Raw genomic sequence first — 15106 nt, forward strand, 5'->3', positions numbered from 1 at the left:
ATTATATTATAAATTAAAGTATATCAATAAATAAATTGAAAATATAAATTCAATTTTTTTATTATTTCATCTTGCACTAACTGTGTTTGAGGAAAAAAAATCTTCAACTACCGTAGATATTCTTTAACAAAATATATATATATATATATATATATGTATGTATGTATATAAAGTTAACAAATATCATGAATTATCATGATAAAATTAAAAGATATTGTATGGTTAATTTTTTTTATTTTATGAATTTTGTTTATTTAGTTAATTGTTATTGTTTTTATTGTTTCAGAACTAATTATTTATATTTTTATTAAATTTAATGTTATTTTATTTTTATGTTTGTCTATTTTATAAGAGCTTTATTTATTAGACATTGCATTACTTTGTCAAACTAAATACAATAATGTAACATTTTCAAAAATTTATTTAAAATATTAATTTTTAAACCAAACAGTCTAATTCTGAGGGCAAGGAATTACAAAAGAAATTTTTTCAGGTGTGAATTAGGAAGAATAGGCCGGCGGATAAGTTCATGCTATCAGGGATCTCTTTTCTCTACTGTTTAGGAAGAGCTGTTGGTAATGAGATCTTGAGAATATGATTACAATTCATTATTTCTAACCGAAAATACCCTATGAGTATCGTTATCCACATTCGTGTGTGTAATTACTTTATCCTTAAACAATTTACGTTCAACAAAAAAGATAACAATACTCTTTAGAAAAATATATAAAAATTAGTCAATATAGAGTATGTCATTATCAGCGTGTATTACTGCTCGAAGTCGGAGCTGACTATAAAATATGAATGGATCCTAAAGTGGGACCAAATTAAAAGACACCAATTTTAAAGAGGTGAAAAGAGGATGTGAAAAGAGAGACTATACATGCACTCAACTCGAGAGACTCGCACAACTTGGACTTCAAATTTATTTATTTATGTATTACATAAATATTGTTTCTTGTATAATTCAATTCAATTATTGTTTGCCATTTCGGTCAAGAATCCTGATCCACAAGTGACGACATATATATATATATTATATATATATATATATATATTCATACATTTGTAAATACATATATATATATTTAATTTTTTTCATTTTTGGCTGAGATTCCCGGTGTATCTATCTTCTAGATTTTTCGTAACATTCCAAAAGCATGGATTGACAATAAAGTCTCATTGGCATAAAAAAGGAGAAAAATGAATCTCACTGGCATGAATTGACAATAAAACAGTGCGTAACAGTTAATCCGATAACGATGTGTGATCAATGCGGTATAATAGTCATTAGTTTAACATTGACCTTAAAAAACAGTGTAACTATTTTTTTTTTTAGTATAATATCTCCGAGCCTGTCGCCTAAAATAAAATTTTCTTTTTTCACATTCATTATTTTTAGGATAACCCTTCTAATCTGCGCTAGCAAAAAAATGACAGCTCATAATACCCAAAAACCGTAACCGACGAAATAGCTACAAAAGTAAACTAGTCCTTAAAATATAATTATTGAATTTTTTAAATAATAAATATATCGGTGATAAATATTTAGAGCCACATGGGTCCAAAACAGTAATCTTTTAAAAACTCAAGGACCTTTTGTAAATAAACTAACAAAAAGACTTTTTTTATATGAATTTTTTTTTTTAAGGAAAACAACAACAATAAAAACAAACCAACGAAAAACCCATTTTCGTAAAAAAAAATTAATAATAGCCGTAAATATTCCAAGTATAAAATCAAATCCAAAACCGAATAAGAAGAAGAATCAGAGAAGAATCAAGAATCCCAAAAACTCAGTTTTTCTTCTCCTCTTCTCTCTCTCTCTCTCTCTCTGACCAGAAAGAAGAAAGAGAAATAATGAGTCGCGACGAAGAGACGAGAAAGAACGAAAATGGGTTCGAGGATCGAGACCCGAACCAGAAGAGCAAAGAAGAGGAATATCTGTCCGTTGAGAGAATCTTCGAGAGCCAGGAAGTTCCGTCGTGGCAGAAGCAACTCACGGTTAGGGCTTTCGTGGTGAGCTTGGTTCTGAGCGTCCTTTTCACGTTCATCGTCATGAAGCTGAATCTCACAACGGGAATTATTCCGTCGCTGAATGTCTCGGCGGGGCTTTTGGGTTTCTTCTTCGTCAAGGTATGGACGAAGGTTCTCAGCAAGTCTGGGCTTCTCAAACAGCCATTTACTCGCCAAGAAAACACCGTCATTCAGACCTGTGTTGTCGCTTCTTCTGGGATTGCTTTCAGCGGTAATTTTTTTTTATTTTTTATTATTTTTTATCATACTTATAGCGTAATTAATTCTATCATTATTATTCTTTTTAGTGGATTTTTAAACGGTTTTTTTTTTTTTTTTTTTTTTTTTTTTTTTTTTTTTTGTGTTGTGTTGATGAAAATGAAATAGGATGATTTTTTTTTTTTTTTTTTCATTCTTCTTCTGTTTGTGCTTTAAATTATTAATTTATTTTAATTGTTTCAATTTCATATCATTTTCAATTATTAAATAGTTGCCGATATATTTAGTTCTTTGTTTTTCATTTTGTTAATACTTGAGTCAAGTGGGTATTTTTTTTTTCTTTTGACAGGTATGTTTGAAATATTTATAAAAAGTTAATTTTCTTTAATAGCAATTTGCAAGTTTTTGCTCTCTTTGAAATCCGAGTTATGGTTTATGATGTTATTCGGAAAATTAATGACGATGTGGAGGATTTTGTGGGATTTAATATCTAAACATAACCATCAAAAATTGATAGATTTTGTTTCCTTCTTTATATGATTTTGAAAGGACTCCTCATAAAGTTAGCTAAAAAAAAAAAATTCTCATAAAGTTTAGATTACGTTTGGCTTTTTAAACTTATAATAAAGCTAGTTGATATTATTTTGTCACATGGACGTACAATATTTTTCTGTTCACTTCCATGTCGTTCCTTCTACCATCATAACTATTTTTTTTTTTTTTAAATCTTAGTTTCGGTTTTTATTAAGATTTTGTTTTTCTGTGTATAAAAATTAGGAAATGAATTCCATTTAATGATAATCATCATTAGCTTTTAATTCTATTTAAAGAGTTTTGTTCAGAATTTTTTCAGAAAGCAACGTACTTCTCAGAGAGAGAAAAGATTAATATTAAAGATATTGATATCGTCACATATATCTCTACGACTCTATGGGTATGATAACAAGTCTTTTCAGATAATTTTGATCAAATTGATAACTTCAAAAACGCATTCATATCATATGCACACAAACACATGTAATAGTCTTTTTCTGTCGTCTTATACTTACATAAAAAAAAGTCAAATTTAGATAGCATGTGAGTCGGCACGTGAAATCTTTGAATCGCATTTATTTCTCTGGAATCAAACTTGCCCGAATTGTCAAATAATTAATTAATAATAATTTGAATTTGATTTATGATTAAAAAATCTTAACAGGAGGTTTTGGGAGTTACCTTTTTGGAATGAGTGAGAAAATCGCCAAGACATCCTCAAACACTACCGATTTCAAGAACCCATCGCTGACGTGGATTATAGGGTTCCTCTTCATTGTCAGCTTTCTTGGCCTCTTCTCAGTTGTGCCTCTCAGAAAGGTACTTAGTAATTACTGATTACTACCACCATAACGTCGTTATTTATATTCATTTATTTATTTATTTAAAGTCCCCCCACTTTAAAGAAGGCTACTGAATTTTTTAATTTTAAAAAAATGTAGATTATGATCATTGACTTCAAGTTGACCTACCCAAGCGGAACCGCAACGGCTCATCTCATCAACAGTTTTCACACCCCCGCAGGCGCCAAACTTGCAAAGCAAGTTACTTCAACCACACGCTTTCTTTCTTCAACCATTTGAAATTTTATATAGTAAATTTTTTTTTAGCAAACTAGTCAAGATTTGTCTAAATTTTTTTTGGACCACTGCTATTTAGTGTGCCACACTCAAAAGCGGGTCTCCATGTACCTCATAAACTAATAATCATCAATCACATCACCGCTGATTCTACACTTACTGATGACAAAAAAGCATTACCGTTTTTTTTACACTAAAGATACCTCATACTTGCACACTTTTGTAAATTGAAGCTTATTTCACTAATTTTAGCCGAACTTTTGCTATTAAACTAAAATACTCTTTTTCTTTTCTACTAACCATTTAATTTTTTTTTTTTTTTTTAACAGAAAGCAAGTTCGGGCGTTGGGTAAGTTTTTCTCGTTCAGCTTCTTGTGGGGATTTTTCCAGTGGTTCTTCACGGGCGGGGACGGCTGTGGGTTCTCAAGCTTCCCGACTTTTGGACTCGAAGCTTTCGCGCAAAGGTTTTACTTTGACTTTTCTGCAACGTACGTCGGAGTTGGGATGATATGTCCGTACATAGTCAACATTTCGGTGTTGTTGGGCGGAATTCTGTCGTGGGGAGTCATGTGGCCTCTCATCGAAAAACAGAAGGGCGTTTGGTACGCTGCTGATCTCAGCTCCACCAATATGCACGGCATCCAGGGCTACAGGGTAAGATACTATATCTATACATATATAAATATATATATATATATATATATTTACACAATTGTCACGCCATTCTGGTTAATATTATTCTTTAATAAATTAGTGGCAAAAAAACTCAATGTTCATCTTCTAGTTTATTTAGCTACTCTCAAACGGCTTTGTCTGTTAAACTGTTTTAGACCAGACTGAGTCGATTCGAAAATTTTAGTTGTTTTATTTTATTATTATTTTACGAAATTTAAACTTTATAATTTGGAGCTGTACATATCATGACAATCTTAAAACCTAAGGATAAGTGAATTGTTTACACTATATATCTGAATGGTCTAAAATCATACCTGTCTTTAAACAGTTCTGTTCTCAAATATTTTTTTTTTTTACTCTATGAAATTTCATGTCAATTATTAACAAATTTATCTCAAAAACTAGTTGAATTGTTTACATATCTTAAAATCTTAAGATAATTGTATTTCTTTTGCCTATATTTCATGATCTTTTCATCCCATGCAATAATTTGATAAATATAATATATATATATATATATATATATATATATATATATATATATCTGCGAGCCAGGTGTTCATCGGGATCGCGATGATCCTCGGCGACGGGCTCTACAACTTCGTGAAAGTCCTGATCCGGACTCTCTCGGGGCTCTACACCCAGCTGAAACAGAAGAACCGGCTCCCGGTACACGCCAGCCAAAACTCGTCGGAGATTAATCCCGAGCTGTCGTTCGACGACAAGCGCCGAACCGAGCTCTTCCTAAAAGACCAAATTCCCATCTGGTTCGCCGTCTCGGGATACGTTATCGTGGCCGCGGTCTCGGTGGGCCTCCTTCCGAGAATCTTCCCGGAGCTGCGGTGGTACTACATTGTGGTCATTTACATCTTTGCCCCCACGCTCGCCTTCTGCAACGCCTACGGGTGTGGACTCACCGACTGGTCTCTGGCATCCACGTACGGAAAGCTCGCCATCTTTATCATCGGAGCTTGGGCCGGCGCTGCCAACGGTGGAGTCATCGCCGGACTCGTCGCCTGTGGAGTCATGATGAACATCGTCTCCACGGCCTCCGATCTCACGCAGGTATGACCACACAATCCCCCCTCCTAAATTTCATTATTTTACTCATAATTTTATACTTTTTTATGTAAAGTTTTAGCCTTGAATGATATGATTTTCAAATATGCCCATCTTAAACTCTGATGCTCCTCTTAAAATTTTTAAAAAAATATATGTTCTACCCATAGTTCCCTCATGGCGCCTCTCGAGTTTTTCTAATTTGAGATGACATAAAAAAGACAAGACTACATCTTCGTGATATATGAAATAAGACTATAAAGTAATAATAGCATGACACTATGAATTCAATATCAAATTATTCTTAATTTTATTTTTCAAACTAGGTAACTTATGTATCAAAAGATTAGTATAAGAGATAGAGGGCATTTCCTATTTTTATCATTTAAAAGTTGCGAGATAAATACTCAATGTCGATTTTTTGTCTTTTCGACACTACCAGGCCGTTAACTTTGGATGTAAAATGCCACATGTCAAGTCAAGATCCGTTAATTCTTATAAATTAAAAAATAAATATATAATTTTTTTTATTATTTTTATATAAAAAAATTAAACTCTCTCTCTCCCTCTCTCTCTCGATCTCTCTCTATTATATATATATACACGCACAAACACAAAAGTACACAATATATATATACACAATACACAGGCACAAACATATATTTATATATACATATAGATAAACACAAAACATAATATAAAATTTTCTTTTTATTTCTTCATTTTTTTAATACACATACACAATAAAATATGGAGAGTTTTATAAAATTTTCAACATATTAAACTAATAAAAAAATATTTATTTTATAAATGATGAGAATTACCAGATCTTGACATGTGACACATCGACATCCAAAATTAACTACCTTGTAGCGACGGAGAGACCAAAACTCAACATTGAGTATTAATTCCGCAACTTTTAAACAAAGTGTATATAAATGATACAACCCGTAACCATTAGTTATTTTTGCCACCATTTTCTCTAATATGAGAAACATTTGAGTGTCACAAACTTTCAAAAACTGTTCTTTACCCATATGATTTATAACGTGTTACATTTAGCCTCGAATGATATGATTAGTTAAAATATGCCCTTTGATAATTAAAAAAAAAAAATCTTTAAACGGTTTCACCAAAAAAAATTGAAATTATTTCCTTTTTCTGACTCAGCTACTGAATACAGGACTTCAAGACTGGTTACTTAACCCTAGCCTCGCCTCGATCCATGTTCGTGAGCCAAGTCGTTGGGACGGCCATGGGATGCGTGGTCTCTCCGTGTGTCTTCTGGCTCTTCTACAAGGCCTTTGCCGACCTCGGAGTCCCCGGAAGCCAATATCCGGCCCCGTACGCGGTGATCTACCGAAACATGGCGATCCTCGGTGTCGAGGGCTTCCGTTCTCTGCCGAAAAACTGCCTGACTCTCTGCTACGCCTTCTTCGCGGCCGCGGTGGTGATCAATCTGGTGAAGGATTTGGTGGGAAAGCGGTGGGGAAGGTTCATCCCGCTCCCGATGGCTATGGCGATCCCGTTCTACATCGGGTCTTACTTTGCGATCGACATGTTTATTGGGAGCGTGATTCTGTTTGTGTGGACCAAGTTAGATAAAGCCAGGGCCGAGAATTTTGCTCCGGCGGTGGCGTCGGGGCTGATCTGCGGCGACGGGATGTGGACTCTTCCGTCGTCGTTGCTTGCTCTGTTCGGCGTTCAGCCGCCGATCTGTATGAAGTTTCTGTCGAAGAAGGATAATCTGAAGGTCGACGCTTTCTTGAGCGGTTGAAGAGAGAGAGAGAGAGAGAGAGAGAGGGAGAGAGAGAGAGAGAGAAAAGGGTTTTTATTTTGGTTGGCTTTGGTCCCAAGTTAGTAGTTATTTATTTGAACGTTGTTGTCAAAGAAAGAAAGGAAAAAAAAAAAGGAATGTCCTGTTATTTGGGTTAGTGTTTCTGTTAATATGTGTGTGTGGTAGATGAAACTCTCAAAAGGGTCAAAATTGTTATTTTTTTTTCTTTTCTTTGTATTGTTTGTTTGTCTATGGCACAAAGCTAGATATAAAATTGAAGTTTTCTTTGTAGTATCTGAATATGAACAAATGAAGCGTGTGCGCAAAAAGTAGTGAGTTGTTCTGAAAGAGGTCACTTAATACCCAATGGAATTAATTATTTTTAGCGTAATTCTAGACTTTGTCTATGTTATCTAAATTCTAAAAGAGGGAATGTACGTTTGAGTACTCTTTTTGAGATATTGGCGCGAACTTAATCCATTATAGCGGCCAAAAAAAAAAACCAACGCAGCTTTAAAAATTCCGTTCTTCTTCTTCCTCTTTAGAGCCTGAGACCGATCAGATTTTGATCACAGACTTCCTTTCTTTCATGAATATCTTCATCAAACGCCATCAAAGCTCTCTTTCCAAAGAATCTCAGATCCGCCACCTCTGCAAGTCCGGTTCTCTCTCCCACGCCTTCCGAGTCCTGAACTCACTGAGTCCACTCGAAATCGCCGTCAAATCGACCCTCTACGCCTCTCTCCTCCAAACCTGCGTAAAGGTCGTCGCTTTCGAATCAGGGCGCCAAATCCACGCACACGTCATCAAGTCCGGTCTCTCCGCCGACCGTTTCGTCGGAAATACCCTTCTCGCTCTGTACTTCAAACTCGGGTCTCTTATCTCCGAAACTCGGAGAGTCTTTGACGATCTTCACGTCAAAGATGTTATCTCTTGGACCTCCATGGTCAGTGGCTACGTCAAGGTGGGAAAGCCATTAAACGGAATCGAGCTTTTTCGCGAAATGACTGGCTCTGGGATTGATCCAAATGGGTTCACTCTGTCTTCCGTGATCAAAGCCTGCTCTGATCTTCAATACCCGACTCTCGGCCGAGGACTTCACGCGGTGGTTCTGAAACGAGGGTTCGATACGGAGAACGTTATCGCGAGCTCTCTGATTGACATGTATGGGAAAAATCACAACACTAAAGACGCCCACCAGATGTTCGACGAATTAGCTGAACCAGATACAGTGTGTTGGACCTCAGTCGTGTCGGCAATGACGAAGAACGATTCCTTCGAGACCGCTTTAATTTTGTTCAGATCAATGAATCAAGATGTGGGATTTTCCGGGGACGAATTCACGTTTGGATCGGTTTTGACTGCGTGTGGGAATCTTCGGAGACTGAGGCAAGGAAAGCAAGTTCATGCGAGAGCCGTATCTCTCGGCCTTATCGGGAACGTGGTGGTTGAAAGTAGTTTAGTCGACATGTACGGGAAATGCGGATCGACCCACGAAGCTCGATGGATCTTCAATTCCATGGCTACGAAGAACTCAGTCTCTTGGTCGGCGCTCCTAGGAGCCTACACTCAAAACGGGCTATTTGAGTCGGCGATCGGAGTCTTTAGGGAAGCCGAGAAACATGACCTCCACGATTTTGGGACCATTCTCCGATGTTGTTCCGGTTTATCCGCTACGAGACTCGGAAAAGAAATCCACTGCCGGTACGTGAGAAGCTTCGATCGTAGTGATGTAATCGTGGAATCGGCATTGGTCGATCTTTACGCGAAATCCGGTTACGTAGATTCTGCGTACAGAGTTTTTACCCGAATGCCGATTCGAAACCTGATAACTTGGAACTCGATGATATGCGGCTTCGCTCATAACGGAAGGGGTTTCGAAGTGCTCGAGCTTCTTGATCAGATGATCAAGAAAGAGGATAATATCAAGCCTGATTACATAACCTTCGTCGGTGTTCTCTTTGCATGTAGCCACTCGGGTATGGTCGAACAAGGAAAAAGGTACTTCGAATCGATGAAGAGAGAGTTCGGAGTGAAACCGGGTCTCGAACACTATAACTGCATGGTCGATCTCCTGGGTCGAGCGGGGCTTGTAGAAGAGGCCGAGGATCTGATATTGACCGCGGAGTGTGAAGAGAAATCGTCTCTTTGGACGGCTCTATTGGGCGCTTGTACGAGCTGTAGTGACTCAAATGTCACAGAGAGAGTAGCGAAGAGACTAATGGATTTGAAACCGCAGTGTCATTTGAGCTATGTTCTTCTCGGGAATGTGTACAGAGCGTCGGGTCGATGGAATGACGCGATGCGTATAAGAACACTTATGAGGGATAGAGGGGTTTCAAAGAAGCCCGGCAAAAGCTGGATCGAAACAAATATCGTTGGATCGGATTCAAAGGAAACTGGTTTTTTTTAGAATCGTCATTGAGTTTTCGTCTAAACTAGCTTAGGCGGGTTAAGTTCTTTGTTTATTTCGAAAAAGTTGTCAAGAAGGTGACTTGTGTTCGGTAAGAGTCTTGTATAGCATAAAACTACAAAGCTAATTATGATGTCCAAAATTCACATGATGACAATAGTTCAATAATAAGCAATTCATGATAACTATTCATCGGATGAAAGAAATCATTTCCAATATTTGTATTTGCTTTAAAAACTGCAAGTTGTCCTTGCGTTCAAGAAATGTATTTCCTATGAAATAAACTTTGTCATTGCTGGCTTGGATTTCCATGTGCAATTTTATGTCATATCTACAGTGAGAATATTGCACTCCTTTAAAGTTAGCAGAGCAGCAGAAGAGAACTAAACAAAAGAAAAAAATAAGGTAAAAACAATTAAATAAAAAAAATTGTTCATAAACCCACATCCATATTCCATACCAATACCATTGATAAATTTACATACTAATTATTTTGACAGAATTATTCTCAAGGTCAGGTCAATTAAATCTCTAACATCGTCGTCAATTTCAGACCGATTCATATGGTGACGGAACATCAAAGTCAACGACAATAGAGCTCAGTCTTGAGTGCAGCCAAAAAATCTCCTTCTTTCAACCATTGGAGGGATGAGTTACAAGGATTGCAAACACATTATCAAAGTACCCATAAATAAAAAGCTTTCATCTTTTAATATATATATATATATATATATATTTTTTTTTTTTTGTTACAATAGAGTTTGAATCTTTGGTCTAATCTGCTTCTTTACTTGTAGGGACAGATAATCGAACAAACAATCACCTGAATTTCAGAAAACAGATAGAATTAATCTGTCCGTTTCAGCGCGTATAGATTCTTTCATTAATTGCGAGATCCGAACAATGTTTAAGGTGGTAAGAATATCAACAAGAAATGACTTCGTTTAGGTATGTAGAGAAGTAAGTAACAACCTTTCTTCTGTTTGCATATAAACCAATTCTAAACTAGGTCTGGTCTGTTTATTTTAATATAAACCATAACATTCATCAACATACAGAAACAACATCAAGTCTTCATAAAAATATAGTAGAAATGGCCATAGGGTTCTTTCCCATCGGTTGATTGTTTATTTTGGTGAGTAGATAATTTTTTTTAATTTGCGGTTGTCTATTTTAAATGCACTTTTAATTGTTTGTTGACTTAGTCACTACCTGGTCTATATTAAAATATAACCTTATTTTTTCCGGTAACCAGTTTAATTAATTTAAATTTTTTCTGTCTTTAGATTTCTGTGTTCAATTAATCAAGATTAAAATTTACAAGCAAATTGTTTTTTTGAAAGAGTTGTTTATGTCTTGTAAGTTGTAAGAAGTGTCATTTTGAGGAAGAGAGTTTTTGGCTCTTTTTTTCCAGTCACCTAGATAGTGAAAAATTAATTAATATTAACCAAAAAAATCTGTTTATATTTGAAAGTAACCGTCCGTAACCACGCATATCAGGTCTGATTAAGATGACCCGACCAATCAATTCTTCTTTCGAAAAATCTAAAAAATATTAAGATAATACGAAAATGTTTGGTACAGGTCTGATTTCACTTGAAAAGGAAAGAAAAAAGTAATCTCCTTTAATTGAAAATAATCAGTTTAAAGTTGAGCATCTTTAATGGTTTAGCTAAATGTATTAGCTCTATTTGTCACATAGATTTTTCTAGAGCTAAATAGTTAAGCAACTAGCTTAAATAAGCTAATTTGCTTAGATTTGTTTAGCTAAATCAATAGTCAATATGCAAAACAATGGTTAAGCAACTAGTTAAACATTTTTGGTATTTACAAACAAATCCCTACAATTGTTAAGCAAGAAACAAAGATTTGGTTAATAAAAAAATGCGGTTAAAAGTAATCATGGTTGATTTTGGTTTATCAAGGTGTGTAGAAATTTTGTGAATATTGAATTTGAAAGTAAAAAAAAAATTAATTAATTTAGGCAGAAATTCTTTACGATAATTCGAAATGTATCAAAGACAATTCAACCGTGAATAACTAAATACAAATTAGAAAATAACAAAAGTGTCTAAATATCTTCTTTTAGATCTTCTAAAAGTTTCATTGCCATTTAGAAGATAATTTTTTTTTTTTTTTTCAACCTTAGAAATTTTAAAGTTCCAATCCCGAACAGCGTAATAATGTCAAAACTCTCAACGATTTTTCCTTCCGTGAAGATCAGTACTCCGATCGCATCAAAATCATCGTCTTCATCGAAACCAGCCTCTCTATGGTCCGTGTATTTGCTAATTTCCACAAATACCCCTATCAAGACCTACGTCGGAGCCACCACTTCCTTCCCACGCCGGTAATTTCGCTACTTTCAATTGGATTAACAAAGAGAATTTAACATAAACTAAAATAACAATATTTTTTTTCTTTCTAATTTTTTTTTGCAAAGATCTCAGCTTTCTGTAATTCTGTCTCCAATTGAACTGAGAAAAATGCAAAGCGGGAAAGTTCCGTATCAGAAATTTACACACAGATTGGCTCTTCTTATTCAGAGAGATTCTGGTAATTTTCAATTCAATAACTTTGGTGTGTAATAACAGCCTGAAACAACACAACGGCGAGCTTAAAGGCGGCGCTAAAGCGACCCGCTCAGGGCGGCCATGGATTTGCGCTTGCCTGATTCAAGGTTTCAATGGCCAAAGTGAAGGTATTATTAACAAAAAAAAAAAAAAAAAGAAAAAAAAAAAGCAAATATACTGCCATTTTGTGATTAATCAAGTATACTGCCATTTTCCACTCTCATTGTAGCTTCAGGGTTTGAAGCGAAATGGAAGAGCTTCTCAAGGAAGTTGATCCGCAAAAAAACCACCAATGGTGGAAAAGATCTGTCTCAGTCTCTTCAACTGCTGCGACACCGCAAAGCGGCTCTGAATCAGGTCCAAGCTTCCCTCGATTGCTCTCGCTTACAAATCGAATGGCATTTCAGCCCTTGGTGATTCAGTACTAGAGAAAGTTGCGCGAGCGACTAAATCTCCGAAGAAGCTTCCCAAAGCCGAAAGTTCTCGGAGCATCCTAACGTCGGCTCCGACCCTCAGAAACGGAGGAACGAACAGCCACAGAGCGGTCCACATCACGAACCCGAACGTCAAGATTCCCGAGACAAACCTCGGGACTGTTCTCGGGACTATTCTCAGCCTCTTTGCCCCGATCTCGGCGCTCAAGAATAGGCCATGGAGAGCGAAAAACCACCCGACCTCCCAATCGGGCCACCCGTTCCGCGGGCCCATGTAGAACAGCATGAGCTCGTGCATCAGACCCGAGACCGCGAACGTGGCAAGGACAGCTGGCAGCGGGGCCCACCTCCTCCCGAGGGGGACGGTGAAGAGCTCGAGGGTCGGTTTGTAGACGGTCGGTCTGAGGACTCTCGGGACCGCGAGGTTCCATCTCCGGCCCCAGAAATCTTGGAGAGAGGACGAGAGGTACGGCTCGTCGAATTGGGCTTTGAGCTCGAGGCCCGAGATGGCTCGGGCCGCGGAGGCGAGCCCGACGAGGGTGAGCTCGAGGAAGAGGTATATGTGGAAGAGGTAGAGGCAAAGAAGGGCTTTCGGGTTGAAAAGTTCGCTAAAGTCGTAAACTTTTAGCAGAAGGCCCAAGAAGAGGGCTTTTGCCGCGTATTTTTTTCGCGGGTGTCTCTTTTTATTTCGGGGACGGGTTTCGGTTGCGATGTCGATGGGAAGGCAAGAGATTGCTAGGAATAGTGGGAGAGAGATTGAATGGGAGTTCTTCAAAGGGCCTTTGTCGAAGGAGAAGAGAAAGAGCTTGAAGTTTGCGAGCCAGGCGAGGAAAAAGGCGGTGAGTCCGCCGAGATGGGCGGAGCGGAGAGAGAGAGGAAGGAAGAGGAAGAGAGCGATGACCGGAGATAGCAAAGCTAGCCTTATGAGTGATCTTTTGCGTGTGGCTTTGCCTATTAAGTAGGAATAGCAAAGAGAGGTCAAGGCTAAAAGCCATACCTTTATGAAGTTGCTGATCTCTCTCTCCATTTTCTTTCTTTGCTCTTGTTTTGGAGGATCAAATGAGCGTGACAAAGGTTGCTTTGTTTTTGTTTTATATTTCTCAAGCTAATCAGGTGCAGCTAATCATGTCACATGCCCTCAGAGATTAAGGTCATTACTTGAATACATATATATATATATATATATATATATATATATATATATATATATATATATATATTGTGTGTGTGTGTTAAAGTAATCATATATTATTCATGGCATGTGATGCGAGGACAATGATTGGTGGTTTTCAATGAGAAATATATATGTTCTCAGACTCAGAGATTAACATGCTTGTACTCTGGATAGGTTTGGTTAACTAAGCTTGGCATGGATGAGCAAGTTTTCCACAAGATGATAGAAAATTGTAGTTAACAGATCTATAAAAAAACAGGAAATGAGTAAAAAATAATAAATAAAGATACTCTTTCTATACTCTTTTAGACATTAGAAAATGCATGTTGACAACTTGGATTAAGTTGTTGTTATCAGATCAGAGATTAAATTTAAAATTGGGTTATATAGCTAAATGGCCACATTAATTATAACCAATTTGGATTTGGCCACCATTTGGTTAATTTTGTGTAAATGGCCAATCTAATTTATTTACACGCTTAAAAATACCATATAACCCCTTATCTGTTCCCGCCCAAAACGTAAATGAAAAAAAAAACAATTAATTCGGGATATTGATAATAACTGTCCCCTGTAATCGAGGAACATAATAAACTCGGTCATTAATATGACATTCGCACAATCTTTCTCTGCGAATGTTTCTGTCTCTGCGAATGAACATCATAAACCACTTACGATGTCGTCTTCTTGGTCGGGGACGAAGCCACCGCCATGATCGAGCGGGTCGGTCATGGCCTTCGGGTCTGGGCGGTCCATTTTGGCGGCGAAGCTGCGTTGCCAGGCGAGCGTCGAGCAGAGCAGGGAAGCTCTGAAGCTGGCTCAGATCCGGAACCTGGACGAGCGTGGGATCGAGCGCGGCGGGGAAGATCATGGTGGCCGCCGAGCGCGGCGGGGACCGCCCCGACGCGCCGTTCCCGCTCCAGGTGGCGCACGGGCTGGCCTCCTACTCCGCGCTGCTGGAGTCGCTGGACGCCGTCAACGCCGGCCCCGACGCCGCCCAGAAGATCGAGCGCTGCCTCGTCCAGCCGGCCATCGAGCGCCTCGTCCTCGGCGCCGCCTCCCGCCGCCCCCTCGCGCCCTGGCGCAGCCTCGTCTCCGCAGCCGGCTTCGCTCCGGCAAGCTTCAGCAACTTCGCCGAGTCGCAGGCAGAGTG

General features: G+C 37.7%; 3 protein-coding genes across 3 annotated transcripts; all 3 read left to right on the forward strand.

Moving 5' to 3' along the window:
• Positions 1-1706: 1706 nt before the first annotated feature.
• On the forward strand, positions 1707-7476 carry LOC149383904 (putative metal-nicotianamine transporter YSL7). Its single transcript, XM_089628629.1, has 6 exons — positions 1707-2248; positions 3434-3588; positions 3711-3812; positions 4182-4502; positions 5079-5588; positions 6766-7476. The coding sequence occupies exons 1-6, from the start codon at positions 1861-1863 to the stop codon at positions 7357-7359; spliced, it is 2070 nt and encodes a 689-aa protein (XP_089484755.1). The 5' UTR covers positions 1707-1860; the 3' UTR covers positions 7360-7476.
• Positions 7477-7615: 139 nt separating this feature from the next.
• LOC149383905 (Pentatricopeptide repeat (PPR-like) superfamily protein) lies at positions 7616-10046 on the forward strand. Its single transcript, XM_089628630.1, has one exon. It carries the CDS (start codon positions 7949-7951, stop codon positions 9770-9772), a length of 1824 nt encoding a protein of 607 aa, XP_089484756.1. The 5' UTR covers positions 7616-7948; the 3' UTR covers positions 9773-10046.
• A 1861-nt stretch (positions 10047-11907) lies between these two features.
• LOC149383906 (Excinuclease ABC, C subunit, N-terminal) lies at positions 11908-13935 on the forward strand. Its single transcript, XM_089627943.1, has 5 exons — positions 11908-12122; positions 12367-12473; positions 12575-12758; positions 12880-12940; positions 12994-13935. The coding sequence occupies exons 1-5, from the start codon at positions 11956-11958 to the stop codon at positions 13405-13407; spliced, it is 933 nt and encodes a 310-aa protein (XP_089484069.1). The 5' UTR covers positions 11908-11955; the 3' UTR covers positions 13408-13935.
• The last annotated feature ends 1171 nt before the right edge of the window (positions 13936-15106 follow it).

The sequence above is a fragment of the Urtica dioica genome, chromosome 10, assembly GCF_054948205.1.
Source record: "Urtica dioica subsp. dioica isolate 48M chromosome 10, U.dioica_male_clone48M_v1_H2, whole genome shotgun sequence".
Classification (NCBI taxonomy): domain Eukaryota; kingdom Viridiplantae; phylum Streptophyta; class Magnoliopsida; order Rosales; family Urticaceae; genus Urtica; species Urtica dioica.

Bases quoted from the DNA above. Each gene is read 5' to 3' on its own strand.
- LOC149383905 (XM_089628630.1), top strand. From the start codon at position 7,949: ATGAATATCTTCATCAAACGCCATCAAAGCTCTCTTTCCAAAGAATCT.
- LOC149383904 (XM_089628629.1), top strand. From the start codon at position 1,861: ATGAGTCGCGACGAAGAGACGAGAAAGAACGAAAATGGGTTCGAGGAT. The intron at 2,249-3,433 runs GTAATTTTTTTT...AAATCTTAACAG, and splicing joins TTCTGGGATTGCTTTCAGCG to GAGGTTTTGGGAGTTACCTT. The intron at 4,503-5,078 runs GTAAGATACTAT...TCTGCGAGCCAG, and splicing joins ACGGCATCCAGGGCTACAGG to GTGTTCATCGGGATCGCGAT.
- LOC149383906 (XM_089627943.1), top strand. From the start codon at position 11,956: ATGTCAAAACTCTCAACGATTTTTCCTTCCGTGAAGATCAGTACTCCG. The intron at 12,474-12,574 runs GTATTATTAACA...CTCTCATTGTAG, and splicing joins TTTCAATGGCCAAAGTGAAG to CTTCAGGGTTTGAAGCGAAA. The intron at 12,759-12,879 runs GTGATTCAGTAC...AGGAACGAACAG, and splicing joins GAATGGCATTTCAGCCCTTG to CCACAGAGCGGTCCACATCA.